We start from the raw sequence: 14,934 nt of genomic DNA, 5'->3' as shown, positions 1-14,934 counted from the left end.
TAAGGCAGGCGTGCTTCATGCCTTTCTAAGCAGTTGCACCTCGAGCAGAAGGGTTGCGTGTTTGTCTGCGTTCTTGTAAAAACTCTGATGTTTCCTTGCCTTAAGTTTCCACTTTTGTTTGTTTATTAATGCGATGATTCACTGCTGTGGTGTAGGCGGTCTGTCTGAGGTCTCATTTTTCAGATTCAGTTAGTCAGTATATTTCCTTATTAAACAGACAGGGTTCATCGTGTACTTATTATGTTCTGACCTGACAGGGAATCTGTGTTCTGTTGTTCCTGCTCAGGAGCAACGTTGAGGCGTGGACGCCGTTTCTCCACCAGATGGCAACGTTTTCTGCAGTTTGCAGACCATAATGCTGTCAGCCACTCCTGGTCTGGTTTTGCTAATTCTCATGTCAGCGTGTGAAAGACCCGCCAGGCTGTTATTCCAGACACACAGATTACTGCCATTATCCTATATTATGGGTTTGGGGATGGCTTTTTCCAGAACCAGATAAAGCTTAATCCTAGACTAAAAAGATTCCTAGCACTGATTCACCACTGTCACATCAGTCTAAGACCAGGATTAATCCATCGCTGGTAAGCCATCTGAGAGTCAGAGGGTTTTCCAGTACTAGACCTGATCTGCCCAACAGCCCATCCCCTCTAAAAGTTTTCCCCTAGTCTCCCTTTCAGTGCTCCCGAACCCCTCCATTCAGCATCTCAGCGGAACGCAGCCAAACCCAGACACAGAGTGAGAGAGACTCATGGCCACACCCAGCGAGACTCACAGCCACATCCAGCCGCACACAGAGAGACTCACAGCCACACCCAGACAGAGTCAAGGCCACGGTTTGTACCTTGTTCCTCTTAATCAGAGGCCACAGTTTACTCCGGCTCCTGCGCCTGCTCTCACTGCGGGCGTTCAGGAAGCTGGACTCAGACACGGCTCTCTTCATGGACACACTGTAGTCCTCGAACTCCACATCCCCCGGTGGCTCGAACCCTGACTTGTACGTTTCTACCACCTGTTTTGTGTCCTGGGTGCAAAGAAAGAAAATAATGTGTGTTTTTTTTTATGTTAGCATTGTGCCTTGAGCATGACACCCAGTGCACTGCCACCTGGTGGTTTCTTTGTGCAAACACACATTTATGGCATTTATCTGACACTTATCCAAAGCAACTTACAATTCTGACTGAACACAGCCTGAGCAACTCAGGGTTAAGGGTCTTGCTCAGGGGCCCAACAGTGGCAACCTGGCCGGGGGGCTTGAAATGGCAACCTCCTTGAGCTGACAACTAGTCAGGTACCTTAAGTACTGAGATACCACGGCCCAGAGTAAAATAGTTTACGCAGGGAAGTGACTGTGCTGGAGTCCAGCCCTCGAGGACTGGAGTTGTGAACCTTTGACATAGTGAGAGAGAGAAAGTGCCAAGTCATGTACCTATAGGGGTGAGTTGGGTTTATCGTTCTGCTGAACTCAGCCTGGTCCCTGATGGCATAACGCAAACACACCGTGACCTCGGCTGTTTGCCTGGGTGGGCTCTGGTAAACACACCAGCTTCACCGTCAAGACCACCTACCAGCAGTGACTGTGCATGCTGAGGTCCAGAATCTGATTTCCATAGCGATCTGAATACTACATTTTGTTAATCAGAATTAATATACTTTCTAAAGCTAAAATGTAGTATGGTTCAGGGACTGTATTTCACTCTATGTCTTTTCGCCAGGCAAACCCTCAAACATGTAAATGTTTGCAAATGTGTTGAGCAACATGGATATCTTGGATTTTCCACATGGCTTCCATGATCTGAGAAATTGTCACAGTGGGTATAAATGTTTGCCTGCTTCACACGTTTGTTCGTCTGTTCCCTGACGATCATGCAGGAGATGTGGAGACAGAATCCATTTGTGGAGGCCAGTATGGGGTATTTGTGGAGGACAAGCTGCATTCCTCCCGCATCCTTCCGCTGTTGAGAGCATTCCACCTCACCCTCAACCACTCTCCTCCGACTCACAAAGCGGCCAATGTTCTGGACCTGATCTTCACCCGCACCACCACCACATCGGACATCAGTCACCCCCCTCCACCTCTCAGACCATCACTTTCTATCCTTCTCTCTCTCCCTTCCTTCTCTTTCCATCCAGTCCTCCCCAACACGTTCCTCCTCCCTCCGTCACAATCTGCACTCCATAACTCCCTCTTCCCTTACTTCTACTATTGTGTCCACCCTTCCTCACCCTGACTCTCTGTCTTCTCTCTCTTTGGATACAGTTACAAATACTTTAATTTCTACACTCTCCTCATCAGTGAGTCTTCTGTGCCCTCTCTCCTCTAGACCTGCTAAGTCCTCCCCACCTGCCACCTGGCTAACAGAAACACTGCGCTGCCACAGGAGAGAATGAAGGACTGCAGAGAGGCGGTGGAGGAAATCTCGCGTAGATTCAGACCTCAGCTCATACAAGTCTCTCCTTTCCAAGTTCTCACTGGAAGTAACATCTGCAAGGTCGTCCTACTACAGAGAGAAATTCGAATAATCATCATCATCTGATCCACGCAACCTCTTCACTATTTTTTCTTCTCTCCTTAATTCTCCCCCTCCCCCTCCTTCCTCCTCTCTTACTCCGGAGGATTTTATCACCTTCTTTGAGGAGGTTGCAGCAATCCTCCAGTCCTTTTCCCCTGTTCCCACCCCTCCAATCAACGTGCATTCCCCAACATCCAACTCTCTGACTTCTTTTTCTCCTCTCTCCTCAGACAAAATCCTTCAACTCCTGACTTCCAGCAATCCGACTACATGTCCGCTAGATCCAATTCCTTCTGCTGTTCCAGACAATCGCAAGAGATCTGCTTACTTTCATCTCTGTCATCATCAACAACTCCTTATCTTCTGGATACGTGCCTACTGCATTCAAAACTGCCAGGGTGGTACCAATCCTCAAGAAGGCCACACTTGAGATCTCCAGCGTTACCAACTACAGGCCGGTATCACTTCTCTCTTTCCTCTCAAAAGCCCTCGAACGAGCAGTTTATAATCAATTGTCTCTTTTTCTCACCCAGAACCAGCTGCATGATCCCAATCAGTCTGGCTACAAACCGGCACATTCTACAGAAACGGCCCTCATAGCAGTGACAGAAAAACTTCATGCTGCTAAAGCTGCCAGTCACCTGTTTTGATTCTTCTAGACCTTTCAGCAGCCTTTGACACAGTGAACCACAACATTCTTCTCCCTGTTCTCTCTAGGCTTGGTGTGCCTGGCTCTGCTTGGAGATGGTTTCAGTCCTATCAAGTGACATGGAGAGGATCCAAATCCAAACCATGTAGACTCTCCACTGGAGTTCTACAGGGCTCAGTATTGGGCCCCTTCTCTTCTCTTTGTATACTCATTCTCTTGGTGATGCAATATCTTCTCATGGTTTCTCCTACCACTGCTATGCTGATGACATTCAATTATTTCTTTTCCTCCCTCGCAGGTCTCGAAACGTATCTCAGGATGCTTGCCTGACAACGTGTCATGGATGACGGCCCACCATTTGAAGCTCAACCCCATTAAAAGTGAGATTTTGTTCATCCCAGGAACTCCCAACCTTTACCATGACCTCGCTGTTTCCTTTGAGAACTCCATGCCATCACCATCCGAAGCTGCCTGTAGCATGGGCATAACTTTGGACAACCAGTTGTCATTCTCAACTCATGTTTCTAATCTAACCCGGTCTTGCAGATTCCTCCTTTGTAACATATGAAGGATTCGGCCCTTTCTCTCGCAGGAAGCTACCCAGGTGCTTGTGCAGTCTCTTGTGATCTCAAAGCTAGACTACTGCAACTCACTACTTGCTGGTCTTCCTTTAAGAGCCATCAAACCTCTACAACCTGTCCAGAATGCAGCAGCACGACTGGTCTTCAATCTTCTGAAGTTCACACACGTTACTCCACTGCTGCACTCCCTTCATTGGCTCCCTGTAGCTGCGCGTATCAGATTTAAAACCTTGATGCTTGCCTACAAAGCCAAAAATGGACCAGCCCCTCCATACACGAGGTCAATAGTCAAAGCCCGAGCCGTACCTCGAGTACTTCGAACCTCAAATACGGCTCGGCTTGAAATACCTTGCTTCAGGTCTCATGGACGACAAGCATCGAGACTATTTTCTGTCCTGGCTCCAAGATGGTGGAATGAACTTCCACTTGCTGTCCAGACAGCAGAGTCCCTTGCAGTCTTCAAACGCAGACAGAAGACCCGTCTATTTGCAGAATATTTAAAGGACAACTGACACTGCTCCCTTATTGACTGACTAATTTAGTACTTATTGTAGGGTACTGTTTATGTTTAACAAACTCGAGGACTTATTGTTTATTGCACTTATCACTGTAAGATAGACCTTATGTATTTTGTACTTCTAGGCATCAGCATTGATCCCTGTATTCTACAGTATTCTAGTTCATTGGTATGTTTGATTCTAACCTACTATACTGTACTTGGATATATTCTATGAGTAAATGACAAAGCACTTTTGTAAGTCACTCGGGATAAGAGCGTCTGCTAAATGCTGTAAATGTGTATTGGGGTATTGGGGGACAGTATGGGGTATTTGTGGAGGATGTGTGTCACCTACATGTGAAAGGTCCTGAAACTCCCCAGAGGCTCACACACACACACACACACACACACACACACACACACACACACACACACACACACACACACACACACACACACACACACACACACACACTAAGCCTCCTTAAATGTGTGGCAGGTGCACGTGGTGAGAGTGTGTTAGCGCCAAAGTCGGCGTAGAACTGAGCCTCTTGGCTGCCGGAGGCCCCCGACGGCCCCGCGAGCACTGGGCGGTTCGCCGGCTCCGCCCACAGCTGTACACGATTCGCAGTAACCTGCGTGCCAACACCTAGCAACGAGCATGGCTCATTAGCATGAAAGTGGGCCACTCATAGTGAAGTGGGCAATCAGAGTAATGGAGTCAGCAGCCTGTGGCAGCGCGTCGTTAATCTGTCATCTGAATGTGGCTTACCTAATGCCTGTCGATTTGGAATATGGCCAGAACATCCCTGCAAATTTATTTATTAGAAAAATTAGACCGCACTGACATGCAAAATTAACTGCATTATTTCACACATTTGTTAATAACTAGTAGTACTTGTAACAACTTTTTACATTGATTGCACTAATGTAATGAACAGAAGGCAGCCAGAGAGGAAGTTTAGACAGTTCTGCTGCGCCAAAGGCCTCAAGGATCGCTCACCATTTTGGGCTCGATGGACTCGGCCGCCTTGGTCATCCCGTCCAGACACTTGGTGACGATGGGCAGGACCTTGCGCTCGGCCTCGGCGTAGCTGCGCATGCTCTCCCCCACCCTCTCAATCCTCCTCTCCTCCATCTCCTGGATCCTCTGCACACACGCGCGTCTTTAGCACACCGCTCACCCCGCTCACCCCCCAACTGCCCCAGACGCAGGAGGCCTGCGAGCCGTTACAAGCGAGTTGTACCCAGCTGCGGTACCCTGCCTCCCCGACGCGCGAGCCGTCAAAACAAAAAAGTTCCCATAAGTCTGTTGGCTTGCCTTGAGCGCAAGTGCGCATGTGATGTGAGTGTTGCGTGCGTACGTACGTACAGGCGCGCGTGTAATAACTCACCTGGAAGATGTGTGGGATAAGGGTGTAGTAGTGCTCATGCTGATCTTTATTAAACTTCTGCAGGTAGGACAGATACTCGCTCTTACTGTCAGCAGCGATCTGATGCCTTATCTGAGCCTGCTGCTTTGCCTGAGAGAGAGAGAGAGAGAGAGAGAGAGAGGCAGGCAATAAAGGGCATATTCAGCAAGTCCAATATTTTTTAAAAGCACCCGTTTCTCCATTACAGGGTAATGCTGTTGAATACACACAAACAAACAGGTAAACAAAAAACAAACATGTGCACTGGTGTCAAGCAGCGCTTTAGCGGTGCATAACGCTTTAGCGGTGGCGTGGGCCGCTGGGTAATGGAGCGAAGCGGCCCAGTTCGGCTGCGCGTAAAGGGCCTCCAGCCTGCAGAGCTGCACCGCACAGCCTGCTCCTGCACATCTGTACAGAGTTAGGAACACCAGGGAAACACTTCAAACCAACCAACCACCCAGAACCAAAAAAGAACCACATAAATTCACATTATTTCATGCAGTTTATTTACAAACAGGGCGGGGGCGGGGGGGTATTTCGCGAAGCAAGCCTTTCCCACAGACCGGATTATGTAAGCAACGCATTGGTCAGCCATCAAAGCAATCAGGTTGTAGACGAGTCAGGGGACAGCTCCCTTGGGCGGCCTTGACCTTTGGCACGGGGGTCGTCCCGCAACGAAGCCTGCTTCGGGAATTACCGCCGAGGCATCGGAGCACAGTAACCGAGGGCACACAGGCAGGATCCGACAGTAGAAACCCACCTCTCCGAGACCACGACACCTAGAAACTAGCTTCTAAGGCCTAACCATGACAGCAGCAGAAGGAGGGAGAGATTGAAGGAGCACCAGGGATAGATAGAGAACAGGAACAGAAACGCCGCAGGGAAAAAAAACAAAAACACACACCACAGAGCTCCTGCAGCGCACGGACACAGCACGCACGAATGAAACGAAACCCAAATGGCCAACGAGTCCAAAAAGAATTCCTCGGAGCGGGTTCCAGCACACAGATCCATACGGCATGCACAACACCAGCACAAAGACCAAGACACACAGCACTGAAAATGGACAGAGATTTGATTTGGCTGCTTTGCGCTTAGAGCCTGGCGTGACCGTTGGAACGCGGAACGTGTGCTCCCTCGGCCGCTTAAATCGTGGAATTTGGTGACGCAAATTTTCCTAACGGGATCACACTAATCGCTAATGAGGAGGGTTAACGTTGATGAGCAAGTGGATTTGTGCACTGCTTGGCCCACAGGGAGGTTTTACAGCAGGAGATCTGGACAGAGAAGAGACACTTCTACACCGACGCTGATGTCTATGGGCACACAGGAAACAGGTTAACAGTCCCCCACAGACAGAGACGACTCGGGGTTGTAAACCTACCTTGAGTGAACACCGCTTTGAGACATGTTAAAAAACACAGAAACAAAGTCCATTAGTGTCACAACACCCTGTACTGCTACGCAGAAGGTGAGAGATATGCAAATGTGTTAGCTGAACCGCAATTTTTATTTGGAATAAATCGGCTTCTTAGACTAAAAGTCTGAAGATACAGAGATGTTTCTTTTTCATAAAATAACACCTACACAAAAAAAGTCATCCTTCTTAGTAATTTCTTTGTAACTATCAGGTTTTAATGGGAGTGTATACCTGCAGTGTACCGCTAAACATGAAATCTCTCTCAAACAAGGAGTGTGTGGATGCAGAAGATTTTTGAAACGAGCAAAACAACTACAATACTGTCAAATTTCAGTCTGATTTATAATTACCATTTGAGTCACCTTGGTTATTCCTTTTTTTTGGTTCATACTGTAAAATCAAATTAACTGAAGAGGCAGTTCATTTAATGGTACAGTGATAAGTGGATTTCTGGGATTTCTTGCCAGTGTGAATCAGCCCTTATAATTCCAAAGGACTGATGACACAGGCTGTAAAACTGTCCACAGCTCGTTAGGTTCCAACAACTGTCCAGTTTCCCTGCGGGGAAGCACCGCACATGCCCAGAGGGAAGGCTACGGTTAGTGGGAAGAAGAGCGAGACTCTCCGGGATGCAGCGGAAAAGGTCTGAATAAAAGCCAAGTGCATCACTAACACGCATCCGCCCCAAACACACTGCAGAAAACCCAGTGTCCCCCTTCAGTCAAGCCCGGAGCTGGGAGAAGAAGAATCCTGGGTCATTGGAGGCAGAGATGGAAGAAAGCAGAGACAGAGAAGGGGAGCAAGTCAGGGGCGACTTGGGTGGGGAGGGGCGGAGAGAGAGAGAGAGAGAGAGAGAGAGAGAGAGAGAGAGAGAGAGAGAGAGAGAGAGAGAGAGAGGGAGGGAGGAGAGAGAGAGAGAGAGAGAGAGAGAGGGGGGGGGAGGGAGAGAGAGAGGGGGGGGGAGGGAGAGAGAGAGAGAGAGAGCGCCCTGGCGCTGGGTTTACCTTCTCCACGTCCGCCTTGGTCACGTTGATGTCGGTGTCCATCTTGTCAAAGTAATGCTGGGCTCGGTCTGCCTCCTTGCAGTCCCTCTCGAATCTTCTCTTGCTCTGCAGGAGACCAAAGCTTCTCATCAGCCACCAGTAAAGCACCCCGAAGCCGCTCGGGCAGATGGAAGCTTGTAGGACAAACTAAAACCTGACCAGGCCTGTCTGGGAAGGCGCAGTGAGCGTGCGAGGAACTGCTGTGGGCACAGAAACGTAGACTACCCATGCCCAGTTCAGGCTCTTAAGGGACAAGCGTGTTTCCCGGACACGGAGGCAGGCTAGTGTTGGCCAAAATAGAGCCGCTAGTCGCGGCTCTCCGCAGGAAACCTGCGGGACACGCCCATGGGTGGGACACGCCTGTGTGAATTTCAGCCGTGTGCGGGAGACGACCGTCTGCAGACGCACTCACCGACTCCAGCTGCTTCCAGGAGTTCTCAATATGCTGCTGGGCTCTTCGGCCATCATGAAAATGCTGGAGAAAGAGAAGATGCAAAGAAAACCATCAGGACCTTGCGTTTGCCTCGTCACATGTTCATCGCGCCACCTGAACAGAATACCACCCTTTCCGACCACAAATTAAAACAAAAATCTTTATCAGCAGTCCAGCTAAGGGCCGAGCCTAAACCTTATCCATGTGCACAATCTGAAGCTCATCTCTGGAGAGGAAAGGAAGACTTTTTATTGGCTTTGCGCTATTAAAAGCGGTCCTGATTTTTGCTGACAACGAACGCAACACCATGCAGGTCTGGTCCAGACGACGCTGGAGAGACAGTCCGTCCAGAGCTCAGCTGAGCGGATGAAACGTGAGCCCCTCTGAAGCCAAGCCATGGTGCGCTCGGCCAAAAACAAAAGGCTCACAACTCACAAAGTTCTTATTGTAACAGAAATCATCTGCTGGGGTCACTGAGGTCGCGGTGCCACCTCTCTCGCGTCACAAGCGTTTCTGCCTGACTCATCTTTGACCCCTCCTACTCCCAGGATGCCAATCTGCATTCTTTGGAATTCTTAAAAGGGCACTTTCTTTCAGCCCATCATCATGAAGGTCAGACAAGAAAATTATTTGCCAAGCTACGAGCTGGCCTACAGTTGCGTAATCATGTCTTACCACCACCCCCAAATGGTGCTGGTTCAGCCCAGCTTGCTCAAACAGAGGACTTGCAGACTCTTGGAGCGACCCAGTGGGGGTGGGATGGGGGGGGGGGGGTAGTGGTCTGCTCCTCCCACTCCCACTGACCCAAACGCCCAACCCACCATTGGCTGTGGCATGGCGTGAAATGTTCAACAAAATAATAACATATTTGACATTCCTTATCTACACACACACACACACACACACACACACACGTTTGTGCACCCCCAACCATACCGCTTTGCGCTCCGCTTTGAGCTCCTGGATGTAACGCGTCAGCTCCGAGATGATCTGCGTGGAGAGATTCTCAGCAATGACTTCGTGCTGCCCGGCGTAGTCATTCAACTCGTTCAGGGTCATGAGGAACGCTCGGCAGGAGGTGTACCTGATGACACGAGAGAGAGAGAGAGAGAGAGAGAGAGAGAGAGAGAGAGAGAGAGAGAGAGAGAGAGAGAGAGAGAGAGAGAGAGAGAGAGAGAGAGAGAGAGACAGAGGATGTCAGAGCAGAGCCCCACCGCTCCAGGTGGGGAAGACTTCTGTACTAGTGTTATTCTAACAGGGTCGTGACCCCTGTACTACCATTACACTGGCAGGGTCGTGACCCCTGCATTAGCAATACTCTGACAAGGTCGTGACCCCTGCATTAGCAATACTCTGACAAGGTCGTGACCCCTGCATTAGCATTACTCTGACAGGGTCGTGACCCCTGCATTAGCATTACTCTGACAGGGTCTTATGCTTTAACATGCCTGAAAATCTAACAGCCAGTAATCAAGTTCGACAGTGAGCTGCAACAGGATAAGATATAGGGAAGCGGAAGACAAAATGGAATACATAAATTTATTATTATGATGATAACTGGTTTATCAGTAGTATCAGTTATCTGGCTACTAATTAATTAATATGATTGAAAAGTGGTTTTGCAGTTAATATATTCTTGCATGTTAATCTAGCAAGATTAATTAATCTGGTGTTTATATGCAATGGTGATCCAAAGTGTGCACTGTGTGTTTCCCACTGCACAACATGAGTGAATCTAAAATGTCTTACTTGTGTTCATCCTCTTCTCTGGAGTTTTTCTTGGGTTGGTACTTCTTAGAGAGATTTCTGTAATCAAAGCAAAGCCAACAGCCAGTGACCAGCAGACTGTCCATTAAACGCCTTTGATATCACAGGATTTCCTAATCAGACTACAATATAAACATTTTATCAAACATTTGCTTCTACTAAAACAACAGCCTGTACTTTATGGGTTTATTCATAGAGTAACTGTTATACTTTTTGTTTAGGAAACTAGGCTATGAAAAATTAGCATATTTAATTTGCATATGTAATACAAAATTATTAATTATCATCAAGTAGAACAATTCTTATTAAATATATCTATTAAGTATGAATTTATAAGCAGGATCTTTTATTACACCGTGCAAATGTGCTATAAACATAACCCTGAACATCGTCTAATAAAACTTTATATACCAGATGTTACAGGTATACCTTCATTTTTCATGGAATGTTTATATTTTTATTCATATTTCTTTTTTTTAATTCCACCCTTCATATTTTGTCTAGTAAAGCAATTCCAGGGTGGAAAGCAAACACGAGCTGTTCCTGTCGCCACCGTAATCCTCTCACGATCGTGACTTCAGACAAGCGCTCTAATTCACACTGCTGACTTTTGTAAATCAGTGTGGAGAACTGAGAAAAAAACAGCACAGTCCGGCAGACAGAAACGCAGAATGAACACTGTCTCTGCACACAGCGTCCCACACCAACACCGGGACATTCATTCAGATAAATGCAAAAGGGGGCACACAATGCTAATGAACATGACAATGTCACCCCCTTCTATAGTCTGCAGCTCGCTCGCTCGCTCGCTCTCTCTCTCTCTCTCTCTCTCTCTCTCTCCCCCTCTCCCTCCCAACTCCACGCACACGCCCGACTGTACCTCCCCGTAGGCTGACGTGTTGCTAGGCAGATCACCATCCTGCAGCTTCCTGTCAAAGCTGCACCGGCGCTGCCGTTCGCTGTCTCTCTGTGAGCTCACCAAGGGACTAAACACTAGCGCTGGTTCCGGAGGCGCACGGCAGCATGGCAGCACAGCATGGACTGCTGGACCAAACCCAGACCCTCAGCAGAACAACGAGCTTCTCGTGGCTACTGTCCATGAGTGGAGGACGGGTCAACGCTGTTTGCCTACTAACAGGTGATTCTGAGTCAGATAAATCCTGACGTTTTGTTGCGCGCTCAATAGCAAGCACGAGGGAGACGTTATTCTCTCTTCCCAGCCAAACACACGTAGACTAGAAGACTACACAGGACTCGTAAAGCACCAACTCACAACTCCCTGTAAAAGAGGGATTTTCTCATGCGTGTATGGGAACCACACCCACACAGAGAGAAAGGGTCTGTGTGTTGTGCTTCTGGCCTGGACAATAGACAGCAATAAGCCCCAGCTGGGTGTGTAATTATGAATTCAGAGGGTTTGCAGCAGAAATGTGTGGCATGTGCATGCTTGTGTGTCTGCGTGCGCATGCAGGACTGGAGCAGAAGCAGACACTGTGTGTGTGTGTGTGTGTGTGTGTGTGTGTGTGTGTGTGTGTGTGTGTGTCTTCTCTGGGGGACAGTCTATCGGTGCGCTAGTCACATTTCTAAACCACTGACCCACCAAAACCAGAGAGTGACTAGCAAAATGTGGGTCAACACCGTAGCAACCCGGTAACCATGGCAGCACACGCTTGGCGTGTAACATGTCCAGCTTCATATGTTCAGTATGTTCACTGAATAGTGAATAGCAGCTTTGTTCAAAATGTGCTATAGTGGGTAACAGCAGATCTCCTGTTGTCATCACTGAATAAAAACTTTTTCTGCACTGTGTTCCCAACGATTGGTCAGTGTGGTCCCAGACACGTACAGAAACACAAGGGTGGTCCTCACGCAGCAACCGAACAGCCAGAGTGCGAGAGTACGCATTCGTCATAGTCATCACTGCAGGACTTACAATAACAAAAATCGACACCTCAGTTCCTCAGTGACACAAACTTTAAGGCCTGACCATCAAGTATCGGCTTTGGACTGCCGTCACGACCTACCAGGTAAAGGTTTGTGAGTAGGGCTTTAACACACCACACCCCCCCTCTTCTCCTACCTCATTTGCTTGGCGTAGCTCATCTCAATTTCGGATCGCTCTTTCACAAACTTGGTGTAGCGCTCCACAAACTCGATGCCCCACTGCGTGTGCTTCTCCAAGTTATCGAACTGATCCTGAGAGAGAAAACAAAAGAAGAGCTTTCAGCAGTTGCACGTTCCTCTAATTAAAGGTCACGGCACCAAAATCCCCACGGTCATATTAACTCCACAGGGGCTCTCTCTGGGTGGCACGTCTGAAATGGTGGGAGTTCATTTAACACCGCAGGAGTTGATGGGAACCTAACGGGAGTTAGCACCATGGACTTTTCCTGTTAATGAGTACTCAGACAAGCCAGACAATGTCAACATTTAATTAAATAGTCTTCTGTCATGAAATGGTTTTAAATGTGCTCTAACATTTCCTCCACACATAAATAGACAGTGGGAATGGTGCAGGTTTGAAGTCCCAGCCTTACCGAGCTCGAGCAGCTCCCCACTAAGGGTCGCTGGGACACTGATTTCCTTCCTTCAAGTTCTTCCCGCAGCGCCCGAGCATCTTAAGCTCGACTTCTGTACGACTGCCAAACCAAAGGGATCAAATTCTGAAATTTTTCCACATTTTAAAAGGTTTTATTAGTTTTATCCACCGTGAGTCGGGCGTAGCTCTCTCTTGCCCTAGCAGCCGTTATGCAGCCCGAAAGCGGCGACGCCGAGTACCTGGTTTGAAACTTTGCTATTTTGAGCACTGCCGCCCTCTCGCCGGACCCTCCACGCTCCACGGAAGACCACCACGCTCAGAGGCAGCGGGGAGGTGTCATCCTCCCCTCCCACCAGAACCACCGGCTGCACGCGGCACAGCCGTGTGCCGCCAGCTGACCCGCAGTGATAAAGCACATCTGTGCGCCGTTCAGCCTCCATTCGCACACCTCCAGGGAACATTCTACATCTATTGCAACTGGAACTATCTAGGCTAGTGTTATCCAGCCTCAGTCCTCAAGGACGTTTCTACTCCATGGGTTACTGTTTGCCCCTGAAATTACAGCAGAAACGTGAACCTAAAGCGTCCATAACTGAGGACTGGCCAGCGATGAACTAAGGGGTCCTCATCGGACGACACTGTGGGAAGAAGATAGAGCACGTTTCGGAGAAAACAAGAGGTCCGAACACCTCCCCACCAATTAGTCATCCGATAAATTATACCAGACCGGCAACACGTGCTGACATTGGCCTGTCGATGCCTCGTCGCTCAGAAATGATGAAGGCTGCGTTTCACGGGCGCGAGGGTGCAGGTGTTTGCCATACGGCGCTAGTGCTTTTTGACCTCCCCGCTCACGTGAAGTTTATTTACCGACGTCCACAGTTCGCTCGCGCGCCTAGGCTGCACTTGTTCCACGTTTAACCCCCCAAAGCTACCGCAGCGCTGTTATCAAGCTGGAGATGAACAAAGAAAGCGCAACGCCTGAATCCCTTCTACCACGACACGGGGAAGAAGGATATCAGGCCTGCACCTACGATGATGACGAGCAACATCCAGACGGAGACTGCTGGGCTACATCACACGTGCGCAGCAAGTGCGAGATGCATTGTTACTTGGCAGTCGCATATCCCACGCCGTTAGCGCCTTCCTTTAATAGTGCACTTCTAATGAATGAGGCGAAACCGTAGTCATATGCATCTGTCACAACCATGCAGGAACGCTGGAATATTTAGCGTGCATTTTGCATGCAGACAGGGACAGGCATTAGCTACGGATTATTGCGTGATCGAGCCAACCGTGCTGGCTAATAATTGATTAAACTAGGACTGCTTAAAATATGCAAGGCATGTATAAAGACGTCCCAAAATCCAGAAATAAAATCTAATGTGATTCCACGGTGCCTAAACGTAATAATTCCTCGCCTGCACGACTCCTAAAATGGGCGGATCATGTACCTTGGTGGCTAGGTAGGCGGACGGGACCCAGACTGGATAGCGCTAGCTCGCTCGCTGTCTGTCTGTAGACTGCTGGTGCACCTGCCGATTACTGATGCACATTACGGATCGAGTACATTCTGGCTTGGTACACCAAGGCGTACAATTCTTCCACAAAGTATTTTTTCTGCACAAGTCATCCATCACAGCCCCACGTCGACTATACATACCCATAGCTCAGTCCCCCAACTGCAGTTCATGGTTTCGAGGCAGTTCCTCCGCAACAATCCTCTGTTCGAATGCATGAGTAGACGCTGTCTTGGAGCAAATGGTTAAAACACGGAATAATGAATAACCGTCAAGGATGTAAACCTCGATCGGCGACACCTGCTGTCTTCACCTCTGCATGCTGCAAACCGCAGACGATGAGCTCGCTAGGTTTCGCCGTCAGATGTTTAAGATATTGCCCCTCTCCGCCGTGCATGCGCCCGCTTCTGACAGGAGACAGCCACGCGCAAGGCGTACGGCGCTCGCCCCAAGAACGATACTGGGTGCCAGAGCAAAAAAAACCTAAAAATAGTCAGAAAAAATAATAGTCAAATAACGTCCGTCCATGAAGCAGAAATTGTTGACTCTAGTGCATATTAT

The 14,934-nt window shown here is 48.7% G+C and overlaps 1 protein-coding gene across 5 annotated transcripts in view; it reads right to left on the bottom strand.

Annotated features, from left to right (window-relative positions):
• Positions 1-14,822, bottom strand: part of fnbp1a (formin binding protein 1a) — a 22,010-nt gene extending 7,188 nt beyond the window's left edge. The window contains exons 1-11 of one of the 5 annotated variants that reach the window (XM_081707310.1): positions 14,687-14,822; positions 14,517-14,604; positions 12,395-12,510; positions 10,297-10,353; positions 9,484-9,631; positions 8,527-8,589; positions 8,076-8,180; positions 7,036-7,050; positions 5,634-5,762; positions 5,243-5,389; positions 842-1,021 (exon numbers count right to left, since the gene is read on the bottom strand). In XM_081707310.1, the coding sequence (XP_081563436.1) occupies positions 842-1,021; positions 5,243-5,389; positions 5,634-5,762; positions 7,036-7,050; positions 8,076-8,180; positions 8,527-8,589; positions 9,484-9,631; positions 10,297-10,353; positions 12,395-12,510; positions 14,517-14,604; positions 14,687-14,694 (1,056 nt within the window). In that variant the 5' untranslated portion in view covers positions 14,695-14,822. Of the gene's footprint in view, positions 1-841; positions 1,022-5,242; positions 5,390-5,633; positions 5,763-7,035; positions 7,051-8,075; positions 8,181-8,526; positions 8,590-9,483; positions 9,632-10,296; positions 10,354-11,194; positions 12,359-12,394; positions 12,511-14,516; positions 14,605-14,686 lie in introns of those variants that run through there. The other 4 variants (XM_035522108.2, XM_081707311.1, XM_081707312.1 and 1 more) reach the window with 4 other exon arrangements.
• Between the last annotated feature and the right edge of the window lie 112 nt (positions 14,823-14,934).

Source organism: Electrophorus electricus, chromosome 25, assembly GCF_041902795.1.
Source record: "Electrophorus electricus isolate QZ-2024a chromosome 25, ASM4190279v1, whole genome shotgun sequence".
Classification (NCBI taxonomy): domain Eukaryota; kingdom Metazoa; phylum Chordata; class Actinopteri; order Gymnotiformes; family Gymnotidae; genus Electrophorus; species Electrophorus electricus.
This window is presented reverse-complemented; position numbering and strand designations above follow the sequence as displayed.